We start from the raw sequence: 14,853 nt of genomic DNA, 5'->3' as shown, positions 1-14,853 counted from the left end.
TTCCGCTTGAGAAAACAAATGCCACTCCAAACATATTTCTGAGCTTCTATAAAAAAACCTAAAGCTCATTTAGAGCAATGACCTCGACAGCTAGAGCAGAACTCCCTGGCGGGGGAGGAACTACACAGATAAGCTGCTTTTCACATTGGCACTTCTCATAATGTGGTTCTCAGTCCTTCATAAGCCTTTTGGTTTTGAAGCTTAAAGATGATTTCCTATGCCTTGACTTTCAAAGAGTTATAAAATCCAAGAATTAAGAGAAGTTATACGTGAGACAATGTCCAGTTTGATTCCTCTGCTTAAATCCTCCTTCACGGAGGGAGACAAAGGTATCAAAAACCTACATTTCCTGCTGAGTTCTCGAACTGCATGTATATTTCCACACTGCCACAGTGCTGGAGACCTAGAGCAGTAAATCATCACATGGCGAGCTCTGATTTTCCATCACTTGCTGCCAACGTTAATGCATATGTGTCTTCATTAATATTTTTATTGCCTGTGGCTATTCAAACAGAAAACTGGGAAATGTAACACTGTGCAGGGATCGTTAGTTTTTAGTTACTACCCTACTGCCCCAGGATGGTAAATGAACTGTAAAAATAGCCTGAACCCACTACCACCTGCCTCCCCGCTATTGTCCATGCATTCATATTTGCACTTCTCTTTGGTGCAGCTGAGCCATGACTCAATTATAGTCCCATATCTAGTTCTGTGAATACCCAGCATCGATGTCATTGATTATGCAAAAATCAGTGCCTGTGAACTTCTAACCGGAAAAATACATACATTTTCTCAGACTTACAGAATAATAACAAAATGGCTTTTAGAAAATGGCTTGGAATGAAATCAGAGTCAGAATGACAGGAATGGCATAGACAGAACTCAGATTTTAGGGCTTGAAAATGGAAAGCCAATAAGCATGGGAACTGCTCAAACACAACACATTTACTATTTGGTTTTGGCAATGAATAATCTTGGCATGCAGACAAAAGGGCATTTGGGGTCTTCTATTTTGTATCAGTTTTCCTACCTTCCACTTAAATAACAGTCTTCTTTTTATGCTTCATTATGTCTCTGTTTAAAGCAAATAGGCAGAAAGAACCTAAGCCTTCTTCAAGAGGATGAACACACACACACACACACATGCAGACACACATTAAAGAAAAAAAGGATGGGTGGGCGGAAATCAAATACCATATATCAGAAACAGGCATATCAGCAAGTCAAAATCCATGTGGTTCTTTGTACTTTAAAGAGCACTTTTAAAGGTTTGGAAAAAATTAGCCACTAATGTATAAAAAACAGCTTCTTCTGATTATGAGTGTAGAGACTTAACTGCCAAGCACTAAGACAAAACTGTCTCCAAGTCACAAATATTTCCAAACTATGTTCTATTAGCAGAGTCCTTAACCGACCTCACTAAAAGACAACCAAGAATTTTCATACTCAAAAAATAAAAACACTCCATAACTCAAGAATATTAACTAATGATTATTTGTATAGCCAACTCTCAACTGTAAGGCAGGAAGGAAGTAGGGAATGAGAAAGGTAGTAACCGATATTCTGATAACTGACCCTTATTTCCAACCTTTTCCCCCATTATGACTAAAGATCAAAATACCTCTTTTGCCCAAGCCTCTGCTTACTCTTGGGGGGAAAAAAAAATTTAAGTGTGTGAACAACCATCTTTAAAAAAAAGCCAAAAAGTGTAATGGAAAAATGAATCGGCTCAGCTTCTTAATGATAGATGGTCATCTTTATTCTCAGTGTTTTGGAATATGCATTACCTTGGTATTAGATTTATTATGAGGCATTACAAAATTTATGACAATAGATTTTAGGCTGTTTGATGACCCAGATTCTTTTATAGCTCTATTGAAAGCTACAGATCTACACCCCATAAAAATAAATATATCCACGTGTACATAAATGTTGCATATATTCTCAGTGGCTTTACAGATCCTGAAATCTTACTCCTGGTGGCAGGGGGGTGGTTTGCTGGAGCCTAAATTAAGAAAATCTACACTGTGCCCTACATCACAAGGAACTTGATTGTTTTCTTACTGTAAAATGTTTGGATCAAAAACATCAGGAAAAATGCCAGGCCTCATTACAGCCTAATTTACTAAAAGCCAAGATTACTGAGGGAAGAACAGTGAAGTAAGTACATGGCAGGAAGATGCATAACACATGCTAAAGTTTTATTGAGGTCATAAACATTGTAAGAACATGTAACTGAATTTCATATATGGGGGCATAATCATTCATGGAAGAAGATTCCTATGATAAAATAGCACAAGTGCAATGTGAATCGTTTTACTTTGAACACAACTGTGGGTCTAGAAAAGGGATTTTTCTATTAATAGAGGACATTTTCAAGTCTCTAGGAAGACTTTCCTGACTACTAAAAATAAGATTATTCCCTTATTTGATTATTTGATTTAGATCACACTGGATTGGAAACTCATTATACTTTATACTTCAAGATTTTTTTAAAAAAATTATTTATTTGAGAGAAAGAGGGAGCACAAGTGTGGGTGGGGAGAAGGGCAGAGGGAGAGAAAGAAGCAGACTCACCGCTAAGCGGGGAACCCAACACAAGAACCCTGGGATCATGACCTGAGCCAAAGGCAGACTTTTAACCAACTGAGCCACCCAGGCACTCCGGGAATTCATTATACCTTATAATTAATAATAATTATGCATTAAATCTTGTCAGTCTTTGGGCCTCCTAAACAGGTTTTTAAGTTTTGCTAAACCATCGTGTGAAACAGACTCTATTGAAATTAAACTTACTGTGATATTTTTAAAAAGTAATTGTTTTGTTTCATTTTGGATAATTTGTACCAAGTTCTCAAGAGTGTACTACACCAAATTTAGTGACTAACAGTAACACCAAAATTTTCAGGCCACTTAATCTGAGCTTTGTTGTTGACTGAAACACACTTTCTCTATTTCCAACCCATACTACTGTTTGGAGATACACGCCTCCTTGTTATAAAACAGAGCTACAAATAAGACCCTCAGGGAGAAAAATCACTGTACTGACAGAAAAATATCTCTGCCCCTGTCCATCAACAACCATTACCAGGGCGCCTGGGTGGCTCAGTTGGTTGAGCGACTGCCTTCGGCTCAGGTCGTGATCCTGGAGTCCCTGGATCGAGTCCCGCATCGGACTCCCTGCTCGACAGGGAGCCTGCTTCTCCCTCTGACCCTCCCCCCTCTCATGTGCTCTCTGTCTCTCTCATTCTCTCTGTCTCAAATAAATAAATAAAATCTTAAAAAAAAAAAAAGAACCATTACCAGACACCATCTGCAAGGGAGCCTCTGATTAGGGAATATTCCCAATCATGTTTTTTTTTTTTTAAATCCAGCAATCCTACCACACACAGGCAAACACTCCTGCACCATTAATCTTCATTCAAACTGTTAGAATGTTTGTCTAGGCATGACCCAGACCACGCATTACAGATAAATTAGCTAGAGTAAATCTTCCATTTCTCACCACATGTCAAGGCAGGTGGAATATTCTGTCGAGCCCAGGAGGACATCTGGAGGTCTGTACCACAAGGTAACCACTTCATTGGAGTATGTGTGGCTAGGGACGGATTTTGCTCTTGCAAGACCTGTGGATTAAAGGAAACACAAAGAAGTTTAATAGGCATTAATAGAACAAGGAAATTTAAATTCGAATGCTCACAGTTTTAAAAAGGTCAAACATGACACTGTAATACAGAATCACAAATGCATTGTCAATGTTACTAGAAAGGCTGGGGAAAGTACATTGCTGGCCTGTTTCAAATAATGCTAATAACCAATAGTCACTTATATTTCCTAATCAAGCATCATAAACCTGATAAAATCCCAGGAAAGTAAACAAACAATTCATAAACTATTAGACATTACACAGAAGCTTAGAAATCTCCTGGACTTCCCGAAGAATGTTTCATCAAACCCTAGTGCTATGGGTTATAAGTAAGTATTAGGAGAAAAGATTCCAATGTCAAATGATTTTGGGAAAAGATGGTTTAAAAAGTTAAAACAGGTCTTCATACTGTGAGATTTTTAGTGCCCTTGCTTTCTCTAATATATATTATGAATCTGAAAGAAGAAAATATGAGGTTTTTCTCAAAGGGTTGTCCCAAAACTACTTTTTCTTTCAGTGTTCTGACAAATACTTACTGGGAAATGTTCAGGAAACTCATTTGAAAACCACCTACATAAATAACTACAAAGGAATAGTTAAATTTGGAACATAGAGATGATGAGATACCGTAGAATAAATTGAAATGTTTTCTAAGAATTTTAGAAATTGAGAAAATGGTCACAGTAATATGTTAAGTGAAGGATTGCGTGCAATTTGACCTCATAACCATAAATACTTTAGCATAGAAAAAAGATTGGCAGAAACTATTTGTTTAGTGGTTAGCTCTGGAAAATGGGATTATCCAGTTTTGGGCTTTTCTGTTGTTGTTGTTGTTGTTACTTGGGGGAGGGGGTGGGCAGAGGAAGAGGGAGAGAGAGAGTCTTAAGCAGGCTCCGCACCCAGCGTGAACACGATATAAGGTTTGATCTCATGACGCTGAGATCATGACCTGAGCCAAAATCAAAACTTGGATGCCTAACTGACTGAGCCACCCCAGCGCCCCTCCGGTTTTTTTTCTTTACTTAATACATTTTTCAAGGTTTTTTCCCCAAGTTTTCTACAATGAATATATAATTCCTTTTAAAAAATCACAAAATCTGTAGATGCTCTTTTTCAAAAGAAAAAAAATCCGTGTGATAGCTTTCTATCTGGGTATGTTCATTAATAACAAGTGAAAAGTATTATTTATCACTGTGAGGCTCAAAGCACATATAACATTTTTACAATAAATGTACCATTACATATTCCTTTTAATGTTGATTATGTATATTTTTATGTACTACTTAGGAACATGATTTTTCTCCTGTTTATTAAACACTTTATATTCCCTTTACTGTATTATATGAAAATGTTAAAATTAATAGGACAGCTGATGAGACAAATAATTTCTAGTTAATTCAGCTATGGTTACAGTAACTCAATTTTTTCTACAATTCAGTTTTTATAATAATACAATGGTATATTATAAATTGGTTAATGTTGATAAGTATTCTATATTAACATGTACAGACTATACACATACATACATATATATGGTACCCTACTTTTCTGCACATGAATGGAACAACTATTTAATAATAGATTTCCATAGTAACCTCTACTTTTCTCTACAACGTTTTAACCTACCTAAATTCAGGTAAAACTAAACAGATAGGACAATCAGGATGGTAAAGTGTTTCCAGAATTTAATAATCCCATCAAAAGATTTAGTTACAATGAACAATGAATCATGGATCACTACATCAAAAACTAATGATGTATGGTGACTAACATAACATAATAAAATAAAATTAAATAATAAAAAAAAAGATTTAGTTCCTCAAATGAGCATGTTTCTATACAGAGACCAAAGAGCTACGTACAAGTCCTTGAAATTGGTTCTGACTCGTTCCATATGCTCTTGTCATGTGAAATGGGATGCCAAAAACATTCAGGCTGGATCCTCTTGGTTTTTCTGAGGCCCTGCTGACAGAAAGCTAGGCTAGAGGAATAGGAGAATGAAAAAACTCTGAGATTTTCTTTAACAGCTTAGAAGACCAGGCTAGTTAAAGAAAACTGTGGTATTTCCAGTTTAAAGAGAGAACAAGACTTCAAAATAACCTAGAAATAGTATAAATCTAAATAATTATGTGATTTCAGGTCAAGTATGTTTACTCTGAAAATTAGTTTGTAAAAGTGGTTAAATATGTCTGAAAAATATGAAAAGGAAAAGCTCTTTGTTTCCATTATTCTCCTCCTTCCCACACGTTTAGGTCAAGGGACTACCCAAACACCACTGATATGGGTCATATAACTTCCCAAATCAAGAGTGAAAATGAGTTTGCGATATCTAACTTTTTAATGTGCTAAGGCAGTTTCTTAAAATGGTTTGCATGTTAATGTGTCATACTAAAGAATGTTACTATATTTTTAAGACATATTCCTTTGCATCGCTTGAGAAAAACTCTTCTATCATCTCACTTCAATATAGTCAATTAAGACATTTTCTTGTGGAAGGTGTCCTATATGGTGATAAACAAAAGGCTTTCATCTTAAAAATATGTCTGTTCAGTTAAAAAGATATATAGATCCCAAAATTTTTCAGGGAGGGAACAAATTATTAAAGCAATGAATCAAAAAAAGAGTATACCTTCAAGTAGGAATATATAACTGTATTTTTAATAAATATTTTTGGTAAAGATATTGCCATGTATTTACAGTCATGCATCAAAACATACTTACTCATGCAGAATTTATTAAACTGCATCCTCCAGCTGAAGGAAAACTGTAGGACAGGATTAATTAGCACAGCGTGTGTGAAAGCTTTCTTTCTCTGTTCCTTGTCAGTTGCTATGGTTACAGTACAGGAAGAGAGCCACACTACCTTTTAAAAAGGATGAAGTTCATGGGTTATTATCAAAACTTCTTATACTAATGTTTAGTTTGAATTAAAAGTCAAAAAGCAAAGTGAATTGCTAAACAGATGAGTACAGGTTATTTGCACGCTGCTGTTTAGGCTGAGTGTGTGCATACGAAAGGGTGTGTGTTCCTATGCACATCTAAAATGGCTTACAGAACAGGGTGATCTTTGGGCGCCTGGGTGGCTCAGTTGGTTAAGCGACTGCCTTCGGCACAGGTCATGATCCTGGAGTCCCTGGGATCGAGTCCCGCGCATCAGGCTCCCTGCTCGGCAGGGAGTCTGCTTCTCCCTCTGACCCTCCTCCCTCTCATGCTCTCTGTCTCTCATTCTCTCTCTCTCAAATAAATAAATAAAATCTTTAAAAAAAATAAAAAAAATGGCTTACAGAACAAATCAGAGTATCCCACTTTAACAGGTTACCATTTCTAACTCATGAGAAACCCTAGAGGAGACTAAAAAATCCTGCTGTTCAAACCCTATTGCCAATTATTCAAAGTTGGGCAACCTTGATACTAGCTAGCACAGAAGAATCTTAGATTTCCAGAAGAGTTAAGCTTCATAATTAACTTTTTACCCAATGAAAGAATTCCTTTACTTTATCTCTCTAAGATGGCGATTGAACATCGGCTGCCACCCTGAGCCTGCTTCTACCCTCTGGCAGGGGCACAAAATAAATCATTTGATAATGCTTCCAACATCTGTCCTAAACAGACTAGTTGTTTAGCATCAACCAATGCACACCCTTCAGGCCTTACCTAATAGTTCTCAAAGCTGCAATGGGCACTGTTGGCTACTCCCCTTCTTTTAAATTTACTCCTTTGACTTCTCAGACATAGAAAAGTGAACAGGAGTGGCTTGGTCTCCTGGGATCTTCCCCCATCTGCCCCTTAACTGCTGGTTTTGTCTAGGGTTATAAAGTCAAACCAGGGCTTTCTCAAGTGTGTACAGGTAACTGTGGCTAATGCCATGTTTTAATGTCATCCATAGGTGATTTCTCACAAGATTTGATCTCCAGCTCACATTTGTCCACAGGCTTCAGATCCGGGGCTATCCCATTCCTCACTAGGCATAAAAATGTCCTACAGGAACTCAACATGACCCCAACCACAAGTGCCTACAGCCACCTGCATTGTCAATACGGGAAATATGCCATGAGTCCAGGAGTAAATGCATTTCACTAGTAAACCGTTTCAGTTTCCAAAAACAGTAAAAGTTCTTTTAGCTGTACACAGATACATGTTAGATTTTATATTCTGTGCACATCTAATTATTCTTTCAAATTCCAATGCATCCCTTGTGCACGCGGTAAGATTGACTAGGGATTGAGTAACCTCTAATTCTATGAAGAAAATCGCTAAACCTAGGATAGGGGTTCAAGAATGATAATTCCCGGGCGCCTGGGTGGCTCAGTTGGTTAAGCGACTGCCTTCGGCTCAGGTCATGATCCTGGAGTCCCTGGATCGAGTCCCGCATCGGGCTCCCTGCTCAGCGAGGAGCCTGCTTCTCCCTCTGACCCTCCCCCACTCATGTACTCTCTCTCTCTCTCTCTCTCTCATTCTCGCTCTCTCAAATAAATAAATAAATCTTTAAAAAAAAATGATAATTCCCATGTCTCTGCTCAATTCTTCAACCAAGGAATTGAGAAAGAACTGACAACAATGACTTGTTTCTTTCTAATTAAGTGGAATAATGGCAAAAACTAGATGAATTTGCAAAACTCAACTGAAATATGCTATAAGGAATAGGCTCCACCATTTCCCAGAGGATGTGCCACTGTTTTGCCCTTGTCAGTAGTTTTGTGTTTATATTAGAGCAACTCCCATACCTCTCTCTCAACATTCCTCATTCCCCAAACTAAACAATCAGAAAAAGAGTCTTGCTCTTAATGACAAAATCAACATTTCTAGGAGAGCAGCTCCGTTCTTCACAACTTGATTCCAAACAGACACGAAATACTTGGGTAATATTTTACCATCTAGCAGTGAGGCTGGAAAGGTGGAAAGGAAAAGACTTCTCTATTCCATGTGCCAGTCCATAGAGGAAGGGTGGAGGAAGGCTTTTATATATATATATATATATATATTTTTTTTCTTTTCCACAGTCCTGGGAACTGGTCAGAAATGTCTTTTCTCATATAAATGTTTAATGGAGTCCTCTTCCTCCTAGAGGATTTATATTAATATCTTATGATGTGCTAAAACATTCTGAAAATTCTTTACTGCTGCTCCTAGAATGTATCGATAAACAACCATCACACAAAACAAAACAAAAGTATTTTCTTCTGGTGTCCTCCAGAGTTCTGGATTCAACCTCTTCCCTTTGCACTTGGCAAGTTTTCCTGGGTGACACTATTTACTCCCATGGCTTCGGTTACTCTCTACATGCTAATGATCCCAAATAAATATCTCTAGCATCAATCTTCCCCTAAAACTTTAGATTTTTATTCAAAAAAAAGTCCATGTAGATCTTACATGGGTATCACAAACATTCTTCCTGCCCCCAATTCTCCAACTAATGTTCTCTCTTCCAGTGTTCTAGAACTCACCACTAAACATCACCATCCATCCATTCACCGAAGCCAGGGGGCTTATTTCATTGAAGGCTCCTTCCATTTACAAAATTACAAAATTCAACAGATTTTACTTTATAATTTCCCTCTTTTCTTCCTCCCTAGGTCATCCTCATCTCTTGCTGGATTGTTACACTAACCTCAAGTCTGTCCATGGCAAAAGTTATCAATTTCAAAATACATTTTAGACAATAATGAACTATATTTGCTGAAATTAATTTAATTGAAAATTAAAATTTAGTTGGGATACTCTTCAATGTAAAAAATAATAAAAGACTTCAATGCCCAATCTTTCTCTAGAAGCACTATGAAAGTTGGACTTCTTCCAATCCCCTTGCCCATTTTTGCCATCATAGGAAGCAGGAAATGTGGGTATTTGAAGGTATTTTCATACATTTAATATCACATGGTATTGTTTAAAGTAGAAAAAAAAAGTTTTGGGATTACAATTATAATATCCTTTTCTTTCCTTTGATGAAACATCTTTGTTTTCCTTTCTGTCCAGATTTCTATTTTAACAGAAGCTAGTCTTTGCAGGATTCCAAAAACCCTTAAGAATGTTTTGATTGGCAATTGTTAGTCTTTCAACTGAATAATAGTATTCTTGAAAATAAATTCTTATAAAGTGAAATTAAGTGCAGAAGACATTTAAAGATGTTAAGGCAATATTTTATTTTGCTCTGATTTTATTTAATTATCTTTGAATTTTTAAAGTTAATAAATTATGCATAATTACTATCTATCCTAAAGGGCACAGATTTTTTCATCTTGCATTTTAAATAACAGAAACGATCACAGTATTTTAATATAGACATTCTAAAAACAAAGAAAATATTCAGGGATGCCTGGGTGGCTCAGTTGGTTAAGCGTCTGCCTTCGGCTCAGGTCATGATCTCAGGGCCGTGGGATCAGGGCATCTGACTCCCTGCTCAGTGGGGAGTCTCTCCCTCTCCCTCTGCTCCTCCCCCCTGCTCATGCTCTCTCTCTCTCTCTCTCTCTCAAATAAATAAGTAAAAAAGACTCTTGACTCCGGGAAACAAACTGAGGGTTGCCGATAGGGAGGTGGATGGGGAGATGGGGTAACTGGGTGATGGGCAGTAAGGAGGGCACATGATGTGGTAAGAACTGGGTGTTATACACAACTAATGAATTATTGGACATTATATCAAAAACTAATGATGTACTATATGCTGGCTAATTGAATTTAAAAAAATCTTTAAAAAATAGAAAATATTCAAATACTTAAATTTCATATATAGGAAAATTTTATTTTCTATTTTGTATAGAAGTTAAAAACAATATACCTCTCTGGGAAATACTGCTTTATTTATTTATTTATTTTTAAAGATTTTATTTATTTATTTGAGAGAGAGAATGAGAGACAGAGAGCATGAGAGGGAGGAGGGTCAGAGGGAGAAGCAGACTCCCCGCCGAGCAGGGAGCCCGATGCGGGACTCGATCCCGGGACTCCAGGATCATGACCTGAGCCGAAGGCAGTCGCTTAACCGACTGAGCCACCCAGGCGCCCTGGGAAATACTGCTTTAAATGAAACTAATAGATTTGATGATGGTAAGACCAAACCGTGAGAATCCTTCGGCTGAATACCATATGAGCAATGTGCTGTTGTTATCAGAGCATTAGCCTGCATATTGAAAGACTTGTGATATGAAAAAACTAAATGCCTGATAGTGGTTCTGACATTAACTAGTTAGTTGTGTCTCCTTGGTTTAGTCACGTAAGCTTGCTCGCTATGTTATGTGTAAAATAAAAGGGCTGAGATCAGATTCCTCAAGCGCCTGTGAGCTGACTACCTGTTTTTGTAAATAAATTTTGCTGGAACACAGATACACCCGTTCATTCACATATCTTCTGCTGCTATTTTTGCACTAAACAGCAGAGCTGAGTAGCTGGCAGAGACTAGAACCCATGGGCTACATTTAGTATCTGGCCCTTTAAGGAAAAGTTTTGCTGACCCGTGGGTCAGACTAAGGAAACTTTGAGCCCATCCACGTATAAAAATTCAGTGATCCTAAGAAAATATTACTAAAATTAAATGTGTGAAGATCATATAAGCTCAAATTCTTCAAAGGCCTTTAAGTAAATAATTCCACCTTAATGATCCCCTCACATCACATCCGCATTCACAGAGAATGCGAAATCATTTCTAATAGAGTGTGACATCATTTTCACAGCTCACTGGCTTACATTTCGTTTTCTAGTTTCTGCTTCTCATTTATGAGAACCATAGTTATTATTCCAATGCCAGATGACAACACAATACAGAAAATGAATTTCATAATCTGACTAAATTGGCAATTTTGATGAATTTCCTAATCCATGCTGATTTTTTTCTCAATTTTTATTTTATTTTTTTAAAGATTTATTTATTTATTTGAGAGAGAGAGAAAGAGGGTGCAGTGGGGGAGGGACAGAGGCAGAGGGAGAGAAAGAGTCCCAGCAGACTCCCCACTGAGCTCAGAGCCTCAATTTCATGACTCGGATCATGACCTGAGCCGAAATCAAGAGTCGGACGCTCAACCGACTGAGCCACCCAGGTGCCCCTTTTTCCCAATTTTAAAAAAATTAGAGATAACTACGACCCAGCAATTGCACTACTGGGTATTTACCCCAAAGATACAAATGTAGTGACCCAAAGGGGCACATGCACCCCTATGTTTACAGCAGCAATGCCCACAATAGCCAAGCTATGGAAAGTTAGATGTCCATCAACAGATGAATGGATAAAGAAGACGTGGTGTATAGATACAATGGAATATTATGCAGCCATCAAAAAAATGAAATCTTGCCATTTGCAATGACGTGGATGGAACTAGAGGGGATTATGCTAAGTGAAATAAGTCAATCAGAGAAAGATAAGTATCATATGATCTCACTGATAGGAGGATTTTGAGAAACAAGACAGAGGATCATAGGGGAAGGGAGGGAAAAATGAAACAAGATGAAACCAGAGAGGGAGATAAGCCATAAGAGACTCTTAATCTCAGGAAACAAACTGAGGGTTGCTGGAGGGGAGGGCGGTGGGAGGAACTGGGTGGCTGGGTGATGGACACTGGGGAGGGTATGTACTATGGTGAGCGCTGTGATTTGTGTTAAGACTGATGAATCACAGACCTGTACTCCTGAAACAAATAATACATTATATGTTAATTAAAAAATTAAAAAAAATTAGAGGTGAAACATACTAAGTTCATCATAAAGATATCAGTCTTAAATCAAGACATATTACTCAGAGCTTTTAGGCCATTTGGTTATAAATATGTATTAATATATATACCCAAAATATTCTAAGAGTGTGCACTGGTATGTGTTAAAGAAAGATTGCTGAATAATCACAACTATAGTTAGGTCAAATTACATAAAAATAATTATGATTTTATGCCAGAGGTATCCTTTGTGCTTAATAAGAAAGAAGCCAATCTATAAAGATGACATGATCCATACGTAACATTTGAAATGACAACATATGCTCTCATTAATTTTTGAGCTTTTAAGGGAAATAAGAAATTAGAGTGAGTGTTCCTCTGGAAGGCTTATGAGAAAATCATTCCCATTTCCTTCCTAAACCACCTAAATTTTTTTTTAAAGTTGGGGAAGGGGGTAGTGCAATACTTTTACCTAGTCTTACTATAGATAATACTAAAATATGAAAAATGAGTGAATATGCTAGTGCAAACCCGATGAGAATTGAACGAGCAGTTACAATCTATTAGGTTTTCAGATACATGACATCATTTAGTCATTACAACAACCTAGAAGGTAGTATGATTATTACTATGCTGATTTAACAGAACGGAAACGAATTTACCCCAGGTTACACAGTAGTAAGTGGCTAAGCCAGGATGCACACAGGCAGTGCCACTGCGTGCCCAGGAAGACTGGGGATCTGGGAACAAACGTGTTCCTGGGCTCCATCTAGCTGGAGTGGCACAGACTGGGTGACTCCCAAGTCTGGAGTGGTGGCAGGTCAGCCTGGTGGGAGAGGGAAAGCGATGGGGTGAGGACAAGAAAGAGAAATGAGGAGAAAACACAAACTGGTTTGGGGTCGCCTGGGTGGATGCTGTGTCACCCTTGATGAACTAGCCTTGAAAGCCACAAAGAGTCACTCCTTCTACCTGCTCTTAATTAGAAGCAAGTCACTAAGATCAGCCCAATATTTAAGGAGAGGGGAATTAGACCCCACCTCTTAATGGGAGGTGTTTCAAGTAATTTGCAGACTTGTTTTAAAACTACTGCATCTCAGGGCGCCTGGGTGGCTCAGTCGTTAAGCGTCTGCCTTCGGCTCAGGTCATGATCCCAGGGTCCTGGGATCGAGCCCCACATCGGGCTCCCTGCTCAGTGGGAAGTCTGCTTCTCCCTCTCCCTCTGCTCGTGCTCTCTCTCTCTCAAATAAATAAACCTTTTAAAGAAAAACACAAGCTGCTTTTACTGGAAGGAGGTTCCAAAAATATGAGGAAATGAGAGAAAATGATTGATGTTGTGTAGAGAGCCTCACAGAACAATCACACAACAGACCCTCAAGGAAAAGAGAAATTTGATAAGGAAGTACTTTGGAGAAATGCTCAGAAACCTTCACTTAGGGTCTAATCGCTGGGATGAGAAGAGCTCTCATCTGCTGCTTCGTTTTAAAGTGGAAAGCAGCAGAAAGCAGTAGCCCCAGAAATGGAGCAGTCAGCCAGAGACTGTGATAACTGAGAGAGGAAGTGCTAAACATGAAAGAAAGAAAGAAAAGAAAGAAAAGAAAGAAAAGAAAGAAAGAAAGAAAGAAAGAAAGAAAGAAAGAAAGAAAGAAAGAAAGAAAGAAAGAAAGAAAAAGGTGAGTATGAGGGGTGCTATCTATCTTACAGGGCTCTGAGGGCCCTGCCCCCCCCCTTTTTTTTTTCAGAAATCTCAAACTCAGGTGTGGTTTTCTGTAGGACACATAACGACACAAGGAAAAGCTCTTCTGGGGGCGCCTGACTGGCTCAGTCAATTAAGCGGCTGCCTTCGGCTCGGGTCATGATCCCGGGGTCCTGGGATCGAGTCCCACATCAGGCTCCCTGCTCAGCGGGGAGTCTGCTTCTCCCTCTGCCTGCCACTCCCCCTTCTTGTGCCCTCTCTCTCTGTCAAATAAATAAATATAATTTTTTAAAAAGCTTTTTTTTAAAAGAAAAAGCTCTTCTGAGGTGTCTTTACTGATGTGAACTTTTTTTTAAAGATCTTATTTATTTACTGGGGGGAGGGGAGCAGAGGGAGAGGGACAAACAGACTCTATGCTGAGCATGAGCCCAACACAGAGCTCGATCCACGACCCCAAGATCATGACCTGAGCTGAAATCAAGAGTGGGATGCTTAACCAACTGAGCCACCCAGTTGCCCTGATGTGAATTTTTTAACTGAGAGGTTTTTATGTGTTTACAACAATAAATGTCCAACTGAATGAGTTCAAATTAATGAAGCAATTATTGAGCCAATTCAAGGGAAAAAAAGGTTTGGGTCAAACTGAATATTTTTGTTTTATGGTTGCTGCCCAATTTTTCTGAATTTTTCTCCTGTGCTTTTAGTTTTTCCTTTTCTTTTATCATACTACTTGAGTAGAGGTCAAGTTATATTTTGGAGTCTCCACACTGTACTCAATACAGTTTTCCAGACATAATTAAAGGAAAACATCTACTAAAAGACATGAGCATGTTTACTTTATTTTGATGATTTTAAAACATGTTTTGTGATACCTGGTGACA

At 38.1% G+C, this 14,853-nt stretch overlaps 1 protein-coding gene across 2 annotated transcripts in view; it reads right to left on the bottom strand.

Moving 5' to 3' along the window:
• CDK14 (cyclin dependent kinase 14) overlaps positions 1-14,853 on the bottom strand; it is a 546,170-nt gene that overhangs the window by 228,590 nt on the left and 302,727 nt on the right. For both annotated transcript variants that reach the window (XM_021689620.1, XM_021689621.1), the window contains one exon: positions 3,506-3,626. In XM_021689620.1, the coding sequence (XP_021545295.1) occupies positions 3,506-3,626 (121 nt within the window). The remainder of the gene's footprint in view (positions 1-3,505; positions 3,627-14,853) is intronic.

The sequence above is a fragment of the Neomonachus schauinslandi genome, chromosome 12 (assembly GCF_002201575.2).
Source record: "Neomonachus schauinslandi chromosome 12, ASM220157v2, whole genome shotgun sequence".
In the NCBI taxonomy this organism is placed as follows: Eukaryota; Metazoa; Chordata; class Mammalia; order Carnivora; family Phocidae; genus Neomonachus; species Neomonachus schauinslandi.
This window is presented reverse-complemented; position numbering and strand designations above follow the sequence as displayed.